At 43.9% G+C, this 20,036-nt stretch overlaps 1 protein-coding gene across 1 annotated transcript in view; it reads right to left on the reverse strand.

The window, feature by feature from the left end:
* Window positions 1-20,036, reverse strand: part of CFAP58 (cilia and flagella associated protein 58) — a 95,900-nt gene that overhangs the window by 68,204 nt on the left and 7,660 nt on the right. The window contains 7 exon segments of the mRNA XM_077822878.1: window positions 6,619-6,810; window positions 9,040-9,122; window positions 10,709-10,868; window positions 12,966-13,103; window positions 14,869-15,063; window positions 17,731-17,887; window positions 19,346-19,494. Of these exon segments, the coding sequence (XP_077679004.1) occupies window positions 6,619-6,810; window positions 9,040-9,122; window positions 10,709-10,868; window positions 12,966-13,103; window positions 14,869-15,063; window positions 17,731-17,887; window positions 19,346-19,494 (1,074 nt within the window).

Below are 20,036 nucleotides of genomic sequence, written 5' to 3' on the forward strand. Positions count from 1 at the left end.
AGCCATTATTCTGAGGCAGCTTTCCGTTGTAGCCTCGGACCTCTTATGTGTATATTTGGCTATTATTTACTTCTTCACCGTTCATTTCAGTGAACCTGCCCAAGAACTCAGTATCGGATCCTCGCTTATTTGCTTCACTTTATTTCACCGCTGTGAGATCTTGAGAAGTTCTGCCTACTTCTTAAATAGCCTGCTATAGCATTAAGCTTTCTATAGATGAAGCGTATTAAAAAAGAAATAGGTTTCTGGATTTTCTTGGGTATGACATTAACCCTGTAATGGGCTTTTGGAGATACAACACTGCTTCGTAACCTCTAGTTAACCGTGGCCAGGGAACAATGACAGGTGAGATTGAAGGGTTTATTCAACTGTTTGCTGTCCAACAGATTCTGAATGGTGAGTCTGAAGCTGCAAGAGGGAACAGAGATTTTAACAACTTGAAGTTTCAGGTGAAAACAGCCTCCTTTCTAAAGAGAAATGTCCCACTAACACTTGTAGTGAGTTAATACAGCCCACACAGGAAAGATTTTCCTCTCATTTATACTGGTGTAAATCAGGACTCACACCACTGAAGTCAATGGAGTTACACCAGTGTAAAAGTGGTGTAGGTGAGCAGAGAATCAGGAACAATGAATAGAAGGGTGAATCTAGCACGACTTCTCACCATAAAATCCTTTGCCATCCTGGTTGTAACTTTAAACAACAGGCTATTCATCAGATGCCTGAAACAACAGTATTGTAGCTCGAAGAGCACAGTCCTGCCTTGAATTTACAGACCTGTGTTAGGGTCAGTGTGGCATGGCAGGCCCCAGCAGGAGCTCTGGAAGCACTGGGCATCAGACAGGCATTCCTAGAGTCCCTCAGGAGCACAGCAGCTGTGTCATCGGGATATATCATGTGCCCCCAGGAGGCTGGCTAGCTCCACTGATTGGTGCAGAGGGGATGACACAGCCATGGCTGTACACAGGGGAGAGCCTCTGGGAAGAGAATCTTCCCCCAAGTTGGCATAAGGCTCCTCTATTGCAGTATAAGGGCTGCCACTATCCCCAGGTTACTGTGCAAGGGGGAATGGCTAGCAGAGAGATTTGCATAATCACAGATATACCAGCCTCACTCAGAGCCCTGCCCTCAAAAAGGAAAGAGCAACTGAGCACAGGGAGCCTCTGCAGAGCACACACAGGGTGTGAAACTCTGCGCTAGTCCCAGCAACTTGCTCCAGTCCTGATGTGATCAGGGATCTCTGCAGCTGCACAGTGAGTCTGGATTTGCCCCTTAGTGAATCAAATAAGCGTAAAAATCCCCTGTAAATGGGAAAACACAATACAGGCACCATTACACAAACAGCCCTAGAGTCACAACCCCCATTTCCTGAGGCTCTGCAACAGTGAGGCCACTATTCCATTGACCACACTTTGCCATGGGTGATGTCTGACAGGCTCTGAGAGCACTTGAATGGGTGTTTTAGGAGTGGCCTAGACCTGCAAGGACTTCACCTCCCACCACATCGCATTAGATGCACATGTGTTAGGGTAAAAGGGTTATGGAACTTTCACAGTAAATGCCAAAAATGTTGCACCCAAAGTGGAAAAGTCAGAAAACCCTCAAGCATTCATCCTTTTCACCCTAGGTACAAAAAAGTGTGCACAGCACTAATCAGAAATGCATAGTTCTATAGCAAGATCCTTGCCGTTCTGATTTCTGTGATTTACAGCTTGACCGTACTTTATAATGATCCTAACTCATAGCTACATGATTAGATGCAGTGCGGGGAGGTACGTAAAATGTGACTTTGGAATAAAGAGAAATCTCACTTAAATGGAATATTATTCCAAAGAAATGATATGAAGTAAGCCAGACAAGAGGGTATGTATCATTCAAAGATGATTTAGAAGCAACTGATCACATGAATGTGTAAGAGGTAATTATAAAGTGAGAAGGTAGCAAATAACTTGTGAGTTGAAACAGCCTGAAGGCTAGCTTCCCAGTAAATCAAAGAGCTTCTTGGAGAGCTCTGCAATGTGATCTTCAGCAATTAATGGAACATGTCATTGTCATGTTCCTGAGCACACCATATGAAATAAAGCGGTACAGAAGGCTAAAGCTTGCTCGGGAAGGACAGGCAGGGAAGAAAAGGAGGAGGTGTTGCCTTATGTATTAAAAATGTGCACACTTGGACTGAGGTTGAGATGGAAATAGGAGTCAGACTTGTTGAAAGTCTCTGGGTAAGGCTAAAAGGGGTAAAAAACAAGGGTGATGTGATGGAAGGGGTCCACTACAGGCCACCTAACCAGGAAGAAGAGATGGATGAAGCTTTTTTTAAACAACTAACAAGATCATCCAAAGCACAGGACTTGGTGGTGAGGGGGACTTCAACTACTCAGCCATCCAGAGGGGAAGGATAGCTCAGTGGTTTAAGTATTGGCCTGCTTAAACCCAGGGTTGTGAGTTCAATCCTTGAGGGGGCTGTTTAGGGATCTGGGGCAAAAATTGGGGATTGGTCCTGCTTTGAGCAGGGGGTTGGACTAGATGACCTCCTGAGGTCCCTTCCAACCCTGATATTTTATGATCTGATGGGGAAAATAACACAGCAGGGCACAGATTATCTAACAAGTTCTTGGAATGTATTGGAGACCATTTTTTATTTCAGAAGGTGGAGAAAGCTACTAGGGGAGAGGCTGTTCTAGATTTGATTTTGACAAATATGGAGGAACTGGTTGAGAATCTGAAAGTGGAAGGCAGCTTGCGTGAAAGTGATCATGAAATGATAGAGCTCATGATTCTAAGAAATGGTAGGAGGGAGAACAGAACAATAAAGACAATGGATTTCAAGAAGTCAGACTTTAGCAAACTCAGGGAGTTAGTACATAAGATTCCATGGGAAGCAAGTTTAAGGAGAAAAACAATTGCAGACAGTTGGCAGTTTTTCAGACAGACATTATTAAGGGCACAAAAGCAAACTATCGCACTGCGTAGGAAAGATTGGAAGTATGGCAAGAGAACACCCTGGCTTAACCAGGAATCTTCAATGAGCTAAAACAGCAGTTCTCAAACTGTGTATCGGGACCCCAAAGTGGGTTGCAACCCCTTTTAATGGGGTCACCAGAGCAGACTTAGACTTGCTGGCATCTAGGGCCAAATCCCGAGCCCCACTGCCCAGGACTGAAGCTGAAGCCCAAGAGCTTCACCCTGAGTGGTGGTGCTCAGGTTACAGTCCCCCTGCCTGGGGCTGAAGCCCTTGGGCTTTGCCCCCCCAACAGGGCAGTGGGGCTTAGGCAGGCTCAGGTTTCAGTCCCCGCTCCTGGGGTCATGTAGTAATTGTTTTTGTTAGAAGGGGGTCACGGTGCAATGAAGTTTGAATATGAACAAATAACACAAGTATATAGGGACAAACTTAGAAAGGCCAAAGCACAAAACAAGATCAGACTAGCTAGAGACATAAAGGGTAACAAGAAAACATTCTAAAAACACATTAGAAGCAAGAGGAAGACCAAAGACAGGGTAGGCCCGTTACTCAATTAGGGGAGAAAAACAATACCAGAAAATGTGGAAATGGCAGACGTGCTTAACGACTTCTTTGTTTCGGTTTTCACCAAGAAGGTTGGTGGTGATCGGATGTCTAATATAGTGAATGCCAGTGAAAATGAGGTATGATCAGAGTCTAAAATAGGGAAAGAACAACAAGTTAAAAATTACTTAGACAGGTTAGATGTCTTCAAGCCATCAGGGCCTGATGAAATGCATCCTAGAATACTCAAAGAACTGACTGAGGAGATAGCGGAGCCATTAGAGATTATCTTTCAAAAGTCACGGAAGAGATTCCAGAAGACTGGAAAAGGGCAAATATAGTGCCAATCTATAAAAAGGGAAATAAGGACAACCCGGGGAATTAGACCAGTCTGCTTAACTTCTGAACCTGGAAAGATAATGGAGCAAATAATTAAGAAATCAATTTGCAAACATCTAGAAGATAATAAGGTGATAAGTAACTGTCAGCATGGATTTGTCAAGAACAAATGGTGTCAAACCAACCTGATAGCTTTCTTTGACAGGGTAACAAGCCTTGTGGATGGGGGGAAGCAATAGACGTGGTATATCTTGACTTTAATAAGGCTTTTGATACTGTCTCGCATGACCTTCTCATAAACAAACTAGGGAAATGCAACCTAGATGGAGCTACTATAAGGTGGATGCAGAACTGGTTGGAAAAATCATTCCCAGAGAGTAGTTATCAGTGGTTCAGTCATGCTGGAAGGGTATATTGAGTGAGGACCTGCATGGATCAGTTCTGGGTCCAGTACTGTTCAATATCTTCATCAGTGATTTAGATAATGGCATAGAGAGTACATTTATAAAGTTTGCGGACAATACCAAGCTGGGAGGGGTTGCAACTACTTTGGAGGATAAATTATAATTCAAAATTGATCTGGACAAACTGGGGAAGTGGTCCGAAGTAAATAGGATGAAATTCAATAAGGACAAATGCAAAGTACTCCACTTAGGAAGGAACAATCAGTTGCACACATACAAAATGGGAAATGACTGTCTAGGAAGGAGTACTGGGAAAAGGGATCTGGGGGTCATAGTGGACCACAAGCTAAATATGAGTCAACAGTGTAACACTGTTGAAAAAAAGCAAACATCATTCTGGGATGTATTAGCAGGAGTGTTGTAAGCAAGACACAAGAAGTAATTCTTCTGCTCTACTCCATACTGATTAGGCCTCAACTGGGGTATTGTGTCCAGTTTTGGGTGCCACATTTCAAGAAATTGAAGAAAGTCCAGAGAAGAGCAACAAAAATTATTAAAAGTATAGAAAACATGACCCATGAGAGAAGATTGAAAAAAATTGAATTTGTTTAGTCTGGAAAAGAGAAGACTGAGAGGGGACATGATAACAGTTTTCAAGTACATAAAAGGTCGTTACAAGGAGGAGGGAGAAAAAAACTTCTTCTTAACCTCTGAGGATAGGACAAGAAGCAATGGGCTTAAATTGCAGCAAGGGAGGTTTACGCTGGAAACTTCCTAACTGTCAAGTTGGTTAAGCACTGGAATAAATTGCCCAGGGAAGTTGTGGAATCTCCATCACTGGAGATTTTTAAGAGCAGGTTGGACAAACACCTGTCAGGGATGGTCTGATAATACTTGGTCCTGCCATGCGTGCAGAGGACTGGACTAGATGACCTCTCAAGGTCCCTTCCTGTCCTATGATTCTATGATTCTACAATAGGAGGCAATGGACACAACAAAAAGCTTTTGCGCAGATTCTCCAAGTAGCCCATGTATCACAGACTGGATTGAATTAGTATGTTCAGAGGTAATAGGGAATTTTACAAATCCCCATCCTGTGAAGTGCTGAGCTCTTCTTGCAGAGTGCTGAGCATCCTCAACTCCTACTGCCTTCAGTGGAATTTGAGGGCACTCAGCAGCTTGAAGGATCATCTTTGCAGCTTAAATAGGGCTGAGAGAATAAGACATAAATGAACACAGAATACATCTCTGTGGCTCAGAAGTAACATGTAGGAGACCTAGGTTTGAATCTCAGACTATTTCGCATTCCCGGAGCAGGGTGGTTGGGAGAAAAGCAATGGCAGCACACTCAGGGTACATCTACACAGCAAAAAAAGACCTACAGCAGCAAGTCTCAGAGCCCAGGTCAGCCGATTTGGGCCCATAGGGTACGTGCTATGGGGCTACAGATAGTAGTGTAGATATTTGGGCTCGTGCTGGAGCCCAGGCTCTGAGACCCTCCACAAGCCCAAGTCTGTTGACCCAGGCTCTAAGACTTGCATTGCAAGGGTTTGTTTGTTTGTTTTTCGCTGTGTAGACATATCCTCAGATCCCAGTGGCCTTGCCTGGCGTATCACTGCAATCTTGCATACCTGGCCTTGCGTATCACTATTACATTCACTGGACCTCCCAGACAGAGCAGAAACATAGTAATGTGTCTCATACACAGAGAAAGAAAAGTGACTTAAGCAGGGAAAAGGAAGATCTTGATGAAGGAGCAACTTTGATTTGAACCTAGGCCCCTGGAGATATTAACCTGTAAGTAATTAACCATTGGAACAATTTACCAAGGGTCATGGTGGATTCTCTATCACTGACAAGTTTTAAATTGAGATTGGATGTTTTTCTAAATATCTGCTTTAGGAAGTATTTTGGGGAAGTTCTCTGGTCTGTTGTTATATAGGAGATCGGACGAAATGATCACAGTGGTCCCTTCTAGCCTTGGAATCTATATATCTGTGATCAGTTTGTAAAGATCACCATGTGGGGCAATAGCAAGGCAGCAGAGCCAAAGAGAAGTTGGTTAAAAAGTCAGGAAAATCTGGCAGAGGATGGACATGGCCAAAATTATTTTTAACCACATGGAAGATAGGGGAGAAAAAGAAGATGCTAGCCTAGAACAGTGAACAAATGTACAAGACAGTCCTGAGTGCAACGATCTGCCTAAAACCCACAAGCTTTATTAAAATCTTTGTAAACTCTCTGCAGACCATTGCTCAGTCCTACCTATCAGCTAAATCTAGAATGTCAGGAACTGAATCTACTCTCTTTCCAATTTTGAGGGGGAGAGAGAGAGATGGATGAATCGTGTGTACACAAATCATCTCATACCTTCTGGGTGAGTTCACTAGTTTCATTGATATAACGGTCTCTCTCTTTTTCCAGCTGGTAGATGATCTTCCTCTGCTTCTGAGCCTCATCCTTATAGTTCTGAATTTCTTCTTCCAAGTTCCTCTTGGACTGTTCATGGAGCTTCACCAGGTTCAGCTGCTTTTGAGTGACACTGGCAGCCTTTAGCAAGTTCTGCAAAAAGAATCCCAAAACAATATCCACCCATGTTTGTAACTCAGAATGCTGCATTGTACACACTATGTTAAACACTAGCTTGTGTCTGAGTGGGTTAGGAATGCCCTCGAGTCATTACACCTTATCAGATCCGCTAAATTAATGACACTCAGTCTCCAAATATGATCATGAGACTGTCTCCATGAGTCTGACAGTCACTAAAGCAGTGGTCCCCCAACTTTTTATGGCACGCCCACCCTTACCCGTAATGTGATCTGTCCATGCCATTCCCCAACCTCATCCCCCACCCTGGGCCAGGAACGGGACCATGGTCCGGGCCAGGGCCCAAGGCCGGAGCAAGAGCTGCAGCTGGGGCCACGGCTGGGAGCAGAGTCACAGCCAGGGCCAGGAGTGGGGCCAAAGCCAGGAGCAGGGACAAGGCCGGAGGCCAAGGCTGGGAGCAGAACTGCAGCCAGTTCGTGGTGGGGGCTGAGGCTGGGGGGGGGGGGGGGGGGGGCTGGTGCCACAGCCAGGAAACTGGAACAGAGCCACAGCTAGGATGCAGTCGGGGCTGGCAGCTGGGGCCACGGTCAGGAGCGGAGGTATGGCTGGGAGCCAGGGACTGAGGTTGGGGCCATGGCTGGGGGCAGGGCTGGGGCTGGGGCCGGAAGCGGAGCTAGGGCCAGGACCAGGAACAGAGCCACAGCCAGGAGGACCAGGAGCCAGAGCCGTGTCTGGGGGCAAGGCCGGAGTACAACTGGGGGCAGAGCAGGGCTGGTTCCCCACCCCCAATGGCGGCTGGCCCAGGCCCCGCTGCACCCCACCCCGAACGTTCCTCCGCATGCCCCTCGGGTGGGGAAAAAACCCACAGTTTGGGGACCACTGCATAAAGAATGAGGCAGAGCCCTGTGTTGGACTATTTTTTTTCATCTCTGCTCCCATCCCACCTTGCAATACCCACTCCTGCCCACTCCCGCATTGTTTCTTACGGGTTTATCCCGCTCCCACCCAAACCTCAGATCCCACAAATCCCGCAAGAGAGACAGATTCCCCATGCTACATAAAAAACAACAAAACAAAAATTGAAAAAAAAACCACCTCCGTTAATATATTATATACATAAAGGGAATTCGGACACAATTTTTACCACTAAAAGAATAAAACAAGTCTTGCTTAAACCATGTAAAAAAATACTTTAACTCCTGTTGTAATAGACACTAAATTTCTTTCTATTCCTTGCTTAAATTTAAGTATTAAAACCTTTATTTTATTTTTTTTTAAAGAAAAACTTTCTTTACCGTGCTGAAATTCTATTTATGACAAACTGACCAGAGATTTAGTGTTTTCCCGCAAATTACTGGAGTTTGAGTTTTTTTGCCACACAATCATGGCCTCAACAAATTACATATCACCCGCTCCCACTATTATGGCAGCAGATCCTGCGGGAACTCCTAGTCCTGCTAGAGGGCTCTAGAATGAGGCAGTATTTTTGAATTGGAAGCTGGGCTACTGATGTTTGCATTACAGAAGGAATGGAGACGGTTGTTCATGAGGGGGAATAATGAAGGCACTGGGGAACACCTTCCAGTCCCATTTTCTAGTAACCAGGTTGAACCTGTAAACTGAGCAAGGTTGGCCTGCAAGTCATAGAAGGAGAATAAACAGGACACCAAGATCTCAGTTTAATCAAGTTACTTTTCTAACCTCACTTTAAAAAATCCTTCAAAATCCTTCAAAACTAAAGAATCAGTTTTTCACCCTCTTCAAAAGGTGACCCTGTAATAGACTCATTCAGGATGCAGAACAATGTTTGATTCTCAACCAAGTGAGAAACCTAAAGAATCATATTATAGAGTCAAATCTACCAAACTCAGTTTCAGAAAATGGTGGCAGGAGAGATCAGGGTTAAAAACAGACAAGGCTGTGATGCAGACAGATGGTGTGTTTTTTATTAGCACAGCCCTAATTTGACTAGATTAACATTAAACTCGATATGTTGTAGATACTACAAGCAGAGGAGTAATCAACTGCTTAGAATATCAAATAACACGTTTGCAATAAAGGCAAATGCACATAACACTTACAGTCCCCTGCTGTTTTATATGCTAATACTAAGAAGTCCCTTTTGTGTTCACAGATAGTAATGTTGTTTCAATTCATAGAAAGGGGGGGAGCATGGTTTAAACTACAGACATCTCATATTCAAGGCAAGATATTTGTTTACCAGTGTTAGCAAAGCAAGCTCACCTTGTTTAATATGTCCCTTTCTCTCACCAGCTCATCTATGGCTTTCTTATCAATTTCTACCTGCTTTTTAGCAATCTCCAACTCTAAAAGCAAGGAAAAGATTATTAAACTCTGGGTTCAAACTGTATAGCTGGCAAAAACAAAGGTCTGTGGACTTTTTAAAAAGCTTTATTAATATTATATAAATGGAGATATAATTTATGACCTCCATTTGCAAATTCAGGTGCCTAAATTTAGGGATGTGAATCCATATTTAGGCACTAGTGGAGCATAAGGCCAAGATTTTCAAAAGGGACGAGTGATTTTGGGTGCCTCTGATTTTAATTTGAGACACTGTAAAGGAGCTGGATTTTCAGAAAATGCTATGCACTCTGAAAATCAGGTCATTTAAAGACATCTCAAGCTTGGCATCCAAACGGTGAGTCTCCTGAAATCACTAGTTCCTTTAGAAAATATTGGATTTAGATTTACAGAGTTGTTTTAGGTTTCAGAGTAACAGCCGTGTTAGTCTGTATCCACAAAAAGAAAAGGAGTAATTGTGGCACCTTAGAGACTAACAAATTTATTTGAGCATAAGCTTTCATGAGCTACAGCTCACTTCATCGGATGCAATCCCTCTGGGTCAAATCCAGTCCTGGCATAAGGGCATAACTCCATTGGCTTCACTGAAGCTGCTCCCACTTAAGGCAATCTAGATTTGGCCCTTCATCCAAATACAAAGACGAATAAATCACTAACAAAATAAGTAAGAGGACATATGTGTCTGAACCAGAAATTGACATGCTGATATCGGGAAGGCTGAGATGCAGGCAATACAATGCACTGGAATGCATGAGAACAATCAAAGTTGCCAGGAGGTGCATTGTTATCTGTTGCCTTTCTCACCCATTCAAAGACAGAGCTGCATTTCCTGTGTCTTCCCCTCCATCCCAGCATGAGGCCTGATCCGATGAGGCAACAGCAGAATGGCTGTGAGACCCTTACCTTTCACAGTTGTGGAGATATGAATATGAAAGACAGCACGTCCCATACATACAGTCATATAAAATACTTCATGTCCCATATGTGCAGTCAGTTCAGTATACAACCTACAGTCTAGGCAGAGCACAGGGAAGCTTCTACTGAGGCAACATGTCCACACGAGGTATATAGCAGAATGGGGCTTTATATTTCAGCACTTCGCTGTAATTCAGTCTGTTGCACTGGAGTCATCTCCATACTGGTATCATTGTAGGCGCACAAAACTGCAGGGGCAAAAAAATGCCCTGCTTGTGTCTTCTTCCAATCTTCCCGCAGCCAGCAGCACAATGCCCTCTGCATCAGGGGCTGGTGCACCAACAATACAGGCTTGCACACAGACACACACAGTGAGGGTATTTCTTGGGGTGGGAAGGGTTACACCTGCCACACAAAGGGACTGCAGATCAGGCCCATTATGTTTTCACCCAGCACACATGCCGCAGTGTGTGAAAATTCCAAAGACCCAGGAGACATACGTAAGGGCATTATAGCCATAGTGCCGTGCCGCTCCCATTCATATGGTCTCATACTGGGCACCAAAGAGGCATGATCTTGACTTGGAACATACACTGAATGAACATTATAACAAACAACACAACAGGGCCAGCCCAACACAACAGTGGCAACACAACAGTGCTTTGATTCCTACCTCTCTCTAGTCCAGACATTTGGTTTTTTAGGGTATCCCTCTGGTATTCTGCTTCAACTTTTTGTTCCTCTGCAACACGCAGTTTTCTCTGGATAACTTCTCTCATCTTGGAGAGTTTTGAAATTTCATGACGCATCTGAGTCAGCTCATCCTCTCTCACCTGTGTAGAAACAGAAGGGAGAGCGGTTGAGAAGGACAATCTATTTAGAATCAACAAAAGGAAATACTTCTTTGCTTAGAATATAGTTTATGTACAGTACTCAGTGGCACAGGAGGCCACTACAATAAATGCTGCGGCTGGATTTAGAGAAAGTCTGGAGAATTGCACCACTATTAAAATAATTTAAACAAAGCCAGCTGAGGCAATGAGAAAGGTAATCAAATCTCATGCTTCAGGGCATAAGAGAGATCAATAAAGAATTCCCAGCTGCAGTCCATGCACAGCACCGCACAACTGGCTCAATGGATTAGGTCTGAGTAGCCTTGCCTTTCATTGACACATCAGCTACTGGTGACTGATGGTCTGATCTGATTCTACATCCCTAAAAGCATGAATCTACAGCTTTAAAAACCAAATCTTTGAGTCCACATCACATTATGGAATCAGGAAGTGAAACTATTGATCCAAGACACTGCACTAAAATGTTGCCAATAGTGATCATTGCACACTAGTGACTGCAACCAATCAATACATCAGAAATAATCCCCACACCTACTGTGAAACAAATATAAAATTGCCCTGTAGTTGCATCAATGCCATCACATTTTAAGCCTTCCCAAATCACAGTGCACACTGCCCCATTCGCAGAATCAGTCACTACTAGGGACCTAATCCTGTGAGATGCAGATACCTCCTGTGAGGAACTGAGTGCACCCAAGTCCTACTAACAAAGACTGGACTTCAAGAAATTTGCAAACATTTGCATCACTCGGTGCTGGGGTGCTTAGTACTATGCCAGAGGTGTTTGCACACTGCAGGATCAGGACCCCACCTACAGCACCTAGCATAATGGGGTCATGGCCCATGACTAGGGTACCCACAAGCAATACAAATAAATAATAACTGGACAGCACCTTAACAATGAATTTTCAGAAATCTGTGCTCATAATTTGATGAAGTGTTGAGCTCCAATTTCCACTGAAGTGAGGATCAGGCCCTTACACAGCTAATATCTGCCTTTGCACCCACCTTGAATCTTGTACTCAGTTCCCATTTGAACATGTTGTTTGTTAAATGTTATGCAAAGATGATACTGCTGGGAATAACAATTATGCTAGCTAACCAGGCAGAGTAATCTGGTTTTTCAATAGGTAATAAAAGTGCCCTTCCAGTGTGCACAGCAATGCAACAGAAAAACAAACTCCTACAGTGAAATCTCACTGGGGTTCCCGAACAGGCTCTTTATGTTACATTAGCTTTGGACAGATCTTCTAACACGTCTGTTGTCATTTGTTTTCATTGTTTTAACCAACAGTGCCCAGTGCAAGAAAGCTTTCTATCAGCAACTGACTTCTTTTAATTAGCTGAATCAGTTGTACTTTACAAAAGTTTGATAACCTATTGCTTTTCTGTCCTGTTTTCTCATATAGCCAGCGTTGTAACTGCAGCCATGCTCTTGGCTGGGGGAGATCAGATTCAGCAGACATATAGTAATAATATCTACAGTGACTTTTATTCCCAAAAGCTCTTGAAATGCTTTAAAAACTGTATGTAGCAGTCACTTTACCCACTGATGAAATGCAGCTACCTCTGACGTGGAGCAAAACAGCTGTTTAACAGTGCACAGCAACACAAGTTAACAGTTTAGGTCAGCAAGCAAACAACAACCTACTGAATTGTATTTAACTTCCCCAACTGATACCAAAGAGGAAATTTAAGTAGGCAGGCTGTACCTACATTGGAAGTTGGCTGGGGCAGTTATTATTCCTATATATTATTGGCTTCCAGCAACACTCACAATACGCTAATCACTATACAAACATAAAGGAAGGCACAGCCTCTCCCACAAAGGGCTTACAATCGAAAAAAAGACTTTGCCTTTGTGAAAAATATCATGAGGTCTTTAATGATCACAAGTACTCAGGACCTCAGTCTTATGTCTCATCTGAAACAGCACAGTTTGTACTGGTACTAGACTGGGATGCTGGTATAGTTACTGACTCAGAGGGAAGAATGCCATCTACTGAATCACCAACACCAAATTCCCAACAGCAGAGGGATATATCTGATGCCATGCAAATATGAGCTGCTACTTACTTTCAGCTCCACTGTTTTCTGCTGGTTTTCCTGTGTTATTTGTTCAAAGGCCATGCTGTGCTGCTCGTTCTCTTGCTGGAGTTTAGAGTTTCTCGCTTGAAATTGCTCAAGTTCTTTGGCAGCTCTTTCATTCAGGATCTGTTAGATTATAAAACAATCCAGATAATTCTTTTAAATCTAATTCTAATGTATCTACATAGACAGACTGGCAGCACCTTGAGTCTCCCTGGGGGATCAGAGCTACTGAAGATTTTTCTCTTGATAGAAATTGTTCTTTATCCCTGATGAAATTATTAATGTCCTCAGAAATATGATAAATGTTCAACGGCTGAGAAAAATAATTCTAATGAATAACATAGCCAGCATAATTTTCTCTGGGAGCTTTGCAAGTCTCCCTCACAGGTGGTAGATAAATATTTTAATGCCTCTTTGCCATTTGGCAGGCATCACCTACCTAGCAACTCACTACAATCATTGCAAATGAATATGAGATTCAAATAATTTTAATCATCTGAGGGGCAGGGGAGCTCTATGTTTGCAAGCAAATCCTACATTAATATGCCTATAACACTTTATGGAGTGTGCAGTTTGCTGACATCATGGCACAGCTATTTTGACAGCTATGTTCAGTCAAAAGCCCAGAACAGCAGTTTCATGGTTCATACGGAGAACATATATTTCGATATTGGAGCTGCCAGACTTTTCTTCTGCATGATGGGACTTCCTCTGGCAGACACTACTTTATAAGTGAGGAAAGAACTATTATCATATTTTTCAGTTCAAGCTTCCATGTGTGGCAGATCAATATGCTGTTTAAAAAAAAAGGGTGTGGGGGGGATTCCTCACCCCCATTGCATGCTGGGAGCAGAGAGAGAGATGGGAGGTGAGTGTAGTGACTTCTGCAGCACAGAAGAGCCAAGGACTCAGCTGTAATGACTATGAAGGGGATTCTTTATTGAAGCTGCTGTGGTTCCCTGACGATACAAACTAGTCGCAAAACACTGCTTTAGGACTTCGCCAGAAGACTGGTTTGAAAACAGTACTTGGTTAAAAAAATTAAAAGATTTAAGACAAATGCTTCATGCTTCTCTAGAGACTTTTATAGTGTTTATACAAACATTCATTAGCTAAACTTCACAGTAATTTTGAGAGGGAGGTAAGTGTAATTTTTCCCAGTTTTCAGATGGAGAAACCAAAGCACAGAAGTTTCCCAACACACCACAGCAAGTCTTTTGCAAAACTAGGAATATAATCTGAGTCCAGTCTGCTGCGCCGACCACTAAATCACACCTGCTTTGGGGTATTTGGTCCCAATCACTGTGGTCTTTGCAAGAAGACCCCTAAAAATCATCATCAACCAGGTGGAAAACCAAAGGCCTTTAAGAGTGAAAAAAATAACTTGTCCATAAGAAAAGGATAATATTGGACTGTCATGCATTACTATTTTAATTAGGATTTAAACATCAACACTGGTATTTTCAACACAGCCTAAGGGAGTTAGGCTCTTGAATCCCAGTGAATTTCATTGGTATTTGGGCACCTAAATCCTTTAGGTTCCAATGTAAATACCAGTCTAACATACTAGCATAATTGAAGCAGAACATATCTGCATTCTGGCCAGAGTATAGAAAGTCTCCTTTTACCGTACATAACGATCCTGAGGCCATTTCTTGCCACAAAACTTTAGGCAGTACTCCTTGTTGATTTCACTGGGGGCTTCTGTTTAGTATGATATAGCCCCTCCAGTGACAAAGAGATCATCTTGATGATCTAATTGGTCTTCCCTATCCCTCATTCTATTATGAAAATGCTAAAAGAGCAAACTAATTTCTTCTGTGTCTGACATCGGACCCTGATACTATTCCAATTTTTGTGTTGCAGATAACAGAATCACGTACTGTACCTTCTGTTCCTTGAGCTGCTGTTCCAGTTTTAGGAGCTCCTCTTTGTTCTTCAGCACATGCTGCTGCAGTGCCTTTATTTCACTCTGCTTGTTGTCCATTTCCACTTGAATGTGTTTAAACTCCTTCTCCAGTTTGTCCTTCTTTCGAGACTCCCGGGATGCCTCATTCTGACGCATCTGGATTTCCTGCTGGAACTGCCATCACACAGTGACAGAGGAAAAAAAGAAGTTAGGGCCTTGCCTGTCTTTTATTCAAACAAATCAGGTACAGTTTCCCTTTATTCTTATTGTGCTTAGCTTTGAGACCCAGCAGCTTTTGTTTAATACTGCCTTCCACTGAATGGAATACGGAAGAACTGCTAAGAGGTAAACAGGCTCCCTCTTAGGAGAGCTATCTTTCTGGAACCCCAGATGATGAGCTCAAATTATTAATTACAAGGATTTCTTAGCCACCAATCACCATACCCTAAAAGCAGCCAGCCAGAAGGCTCTGATGGATTCAACAGAGCTGAGGATACCTACCACAGCTGAGAGTCACCTGTCACCCAAACACCATGATTTTGACCCTGAGGACTAACAGCAAGAACACTCCACTAGGGATCCATTGGGGCTTTTAGGATGTTTTCATTTGTAAGTTACCCCATCTGATCCTTGGTTTACAGTCACAACATTGAAACTAACTTGGGCTCCAAGCTGTGTTGCCAGGGCCATGGTTTTGCTTATTGTACCTCACCAAACAAGCCATTTTTATAAACATTTATTACACACAAATAAACAGTAAAGAAGGAGGGGGAAGCCAGACCACCAGGGCAATGTTCATTGCAACATCTGCTCTTACTCCCAGCCTCTCTATAGAATCTTTTAAAGGGAAAAGCCCCTCACTTAACAGACGATAATGATGTCAACAAGCTTCTGCCTCCCTGACCCAGCACCCCTCAGAGCCAGCAGGGGACAGGGAAGAGTCAGGATGGGCCGGTCCACCAGGGACCATTCTAACCAGCACAGAATAGAGCAGTCCTGTGCAGCTCCACCTGAGCTAAGGCCATGACTGCCTGTCCCTTCAGCTGCGCCAGGCACGAGCTAAGGATGGAGCCCTCTGTCTTGGGGTTGTAGCGCAGTTTCTGGGAGGGCCAAAGCACACTCCATGGCACACACCCTGTCAGCGATGACCGTCAATGAGCAAACGGTTTAACCCTCTGGTTCTGTGAAGCATCCCAGCTTTTTTAAGGCTCCTTCCTTCTAGCCCCACTGATTCTCCCCTCCCTCTCTGGGGCCCTTCCCTAGTCCTCCAGTGTTTCCCTCCCTTTGATAAGCTCACAGCCCACTCCCTACCAATAGCCTCCAACAGACCTGGGCTCTCTCCCTGCTTAAGGTCGGCAACAGTAGACAACAGCTCCTCTTCCCAACGACCACTGCCATCCCATGAAGATCTCATCATGTGACCTAGCAGTTCGGACGGACTACCTGTTGAGCCGCAGCTATTCTAATTTCAGATTTCATGGCTCTGTGCCTCAGAGGCAACGTGTGGCCCAGGAACACATGATATGGATTTGCTAGAGTCTAGATAAAAGGTTGCCAGAAGTGAAGTGCTTCTGGGACCCACTTCCTTTGGACGATCCCACCGAAGGGCCCAAGGGCAGGTTGCACAGAGTGGACTGTGACTATGGTGAGAGCAGAGAAACAATGGGAACTGATTCCTTGAAGAGTAAAATATAGCTGTAAGTCTAAGGTTGGGGAAGGTCTTCCCCAGTAAATGTCTGAAAACTAAATGCAGTGTGGAAAGATTTCAGCAGCAGTACAAGTGCGATGGCTGTCTCTCGCTCTCATTCATTTCCCCTCTCTGCAGCAGGGCTGTCTCCCCACATCCTTGTCAGAGCAGCACAGATACCCAGTTTTCCCCTGCTTTATATCATCTACTCTCTGCTCAGGAAGCGAGAAACCAGGACTTGATATGGAACCCAGGTGTCCCACATGGCAGTGCATGACATGACCCCAGACCTGCTTTACTGTTTGTGCCTGACAAGAAGCCCTGGTACTAGCTAGAAGATTATCTCCACCTCTCTTTGTTTTTCCACTCTTTATTTCAGGTCTCTCCTTCTTGCCTCCTCTCTTCCTTCTGCTGTCTCTTTCTCCCCTCCAAATCACACTCATATTATTTTCTTTCACCTCTCCTTCCCCTATTGAATCTCTCCTTTCTGCATCTGGGAGCCTCCCACCATCCCCTGACCTCCTGCTCTCTCCCCATTTACATGTCCTCTTACACATTCCCAGCCTTCTACACCTCCAGCAGGCTTCTGTAGTAAGAGGAACACATTCACAGTATGATAACCTTCACAGATAGGAAACCTCCTGCAGACACGGAAGCTTCAAATGCAGGAGGGGACAGCCTCAAAGCAAGAGGAAACTACGACTCAGATAGAAAAGGAGTACTTGTGGCACCTTAGAGACTAACAAATTTATTTGAGCATAAGCTTTCATGAGCTACAGCTCACTTCATCGGATAAGCTTATGCTCAAATAAATTTGTTAGTCTCTAAGGTGCCACAAGTACTCCTTTTCTTTTTGCGAATATAGACTAACACGGCTGCTACTCTGAAATATGACTCAGATATCTCCTTCAAATGCAGGAGATTTGGCAGCTCTGGAAGGAGTCAATAGTTGACAAATTGCTTTGCAAAGAAAATAGCGGAGAAATAAGGCAAAGGATAAAAAGCACTGATGAGGAAATCCTCGGCGAGCCTCCTGAAAAGGTTTGGGATGTGAAATGGCAGGTAGCAGCATAGTAGTTAATGGAGATCAATTGCAAAGGTGGGGAATGGTTCAGGACAAAGACGACTTTTGCAACCTGGTGAGCTGCACAGACCTGAGCAATGCTTTCTTCCGCCTCATTTTTTGCCCTCTCTGTTTCCTGCTGTTGCTCTGTAGTTTGGATTAGACTTTCACGTAATTTCACAACCTCTGACAAGAGCTGGTCTCGCTCCTTTGTTACTTCTTCTTTAAACCTCAGCAAATCCCGGATACTGGAAGAAAGGAAATAATAGTCAAGCAATGTCGCAGTCCCTTTTGGGTTCTCTCGGATACCAGAACAAGCTGTTTTGTCATGATTGGGAGTTTAAAAGTCACATTTCATTTTGAACTCCTTTTGAATTAGTCCACTGCAGCTGCCAATCAAATACATGAGCTACCTACTATATTCATTAAAGAGTCGTGATCAAGGCAGATGGACACAAAATTTAACCTACCACTCCATAAATCATGCTGTCTTTATTTTCACTGCCCTCTTGGGTCTAAAAATCCCAGCAATTCCCCAAAACAAGAGTTGTAACAACAGATAAACATTCCAGCTACTCCACCCTGTGCCCCTTGGAAAGTCTTTCAGCCACCTCCTTTTTGCACTATTTTCCAGGGTCCCTGCACTGCTGTGTCCATTCTCTTTGCAATCCATCTGGCTGGGGTGGCTGTACTGATGAGGTCTTGCTGCTGCACAAGTCATAAATAAATAACACTCCCTGATCTGATGAGCTAGCAATCAAACTATTCCTGGTCTCTCTTCGTATTATGGCAGCACCTAGACGCTGCAACTGAAATCAGAGCGTCACTGTGCTAGGCACTGCATAAATGCAAAGTAAGTTTACCGCATAAATATACAAGACAGGTAATGGATGGGAGAACACAGAGAGCGACAAAAGCAACTTCCCCAAGATCATCCAGCAGGCCTGTGGCAGAGCCAGGAACAGAATCCAGGTCTCCCAACTTCCAGTCTCTAGTCCAGGGGTGGCCAAACCATGGCTCGCAAGCCACATGAGGCTCTTTTACAGTTAAAGTTCGGCTCATGGAGCCCCCACCGGCCCCCATTCTCCATCTACCAGACTGTAGGGGGAGCTTGGAACTTCAGTCCTGCGGCAGGGTGGTAGGGCTAGGGGCTTCCGCCTAGCAGGGAGTGGGAGCTCAGGGCTGAAGCCCCGAGCCCTAGAAGGCACCTGCCGCAGGGTAGAAGCCCCAAGCCCCGGCAGGTATACCCTGCCGTGCTGAAGCCCCAAGCTTCGGTAGGAGCATCCCAGCTCTCAAATTTTAAAGATTGTCATATGCGGCTCGGAGGGTCAGTAAGTTTGGCCACCCCAGTGGACCACGCTGCCATCATGAGTGCAAACATTTGCAGGATCAGCTCTCAAAATCAGTCAGAGATCAGACAAGACAGGCTGGCAGATCCTAGGACATTTTCATCTGATCTCTCTGGGCCTGATCCAACACCCATTGAACTCAATGGGCCTGATTTTCTGTTGTCCTGTGCTTTGCATGGTCATTTGCACCAGTGAAAAGTGAGTGCAAAGTGGAAGTAAAACACTACTATTTTGATTTACACTCACCTTGCATTGGTGTAAGTGACTATACAAAGTGCATGGCAATGGAGAACCAGCCCCACTGAGTTCAATGGGCATTGGATCAGGCTCGCTCTCTCCTTCATGGAGATAACTTACTTGTGCTCTTGACCCAGTGATAATCCAGATCCTTGCTCCACTAATTTAGTCAGGTTCATAATTTCCTCTTTCAATGAGAGAATGGTTTCCTTTGCTTTCTGCTCCTTGTCATAGGCTGCATCTACCATTTTCCAGGCTTTTTCAATCTCCTGGGAACATCATGGGAAAACAGTTTAACAAATTAAATTGGATTCAGAATGTTTTGTCTTGGTTAATTAATAATACAGGTTTGGGTGTTTTTTCATATTTAGATATATATCAGTTTTCTCCTTCCATGGACTATTCACTGTGGCCAGTGCATATTATACTAGGTCAGTCAAGCACTATCTATTTATACTCAATTGAGGATCTGGTCCATTTTCTCTAATAGACACACTGGGCTTAACATTTGCAACTCTTGTTGTAGGATTTGGTTGCGTGACTCCCACTGAAGCCAATGGGAGTTTTATGGCCAAAAACTCACTCAACTCTCTGAGACTTCATGTCTTAAGGGACATTAAAAAAATCATATTTCTGTCTTAAAATGTTTCATCTACTCTAGTTACAAGTAATACCTAAAATCATTATAACTGAGATTAGAGGAGGGGAAAAAAGACTTTTTTTCCAGTTTACTTTGTGCATTTGTTGACAGTACTGTCGCAGTTCAGGGCAACTGCACCTGTATTCCCCCTCCATCGTCCCTCAAGGCCAT

Source organism: Eretmochelys imbricata, chromosome 7 (assembly GCF_965152235.1).
Source record: "Eretmochelys imbricata isolate rEreImb1 chromosome 7, rEreImb1.hap1, whole genome shotgun sequence".
Classification (NCBI taxonomy): Eukaryota; Metazoa; Chordata; order Testudines; family Cheloniidae; genus Eretmochelys; species Eretmochelys imbricata.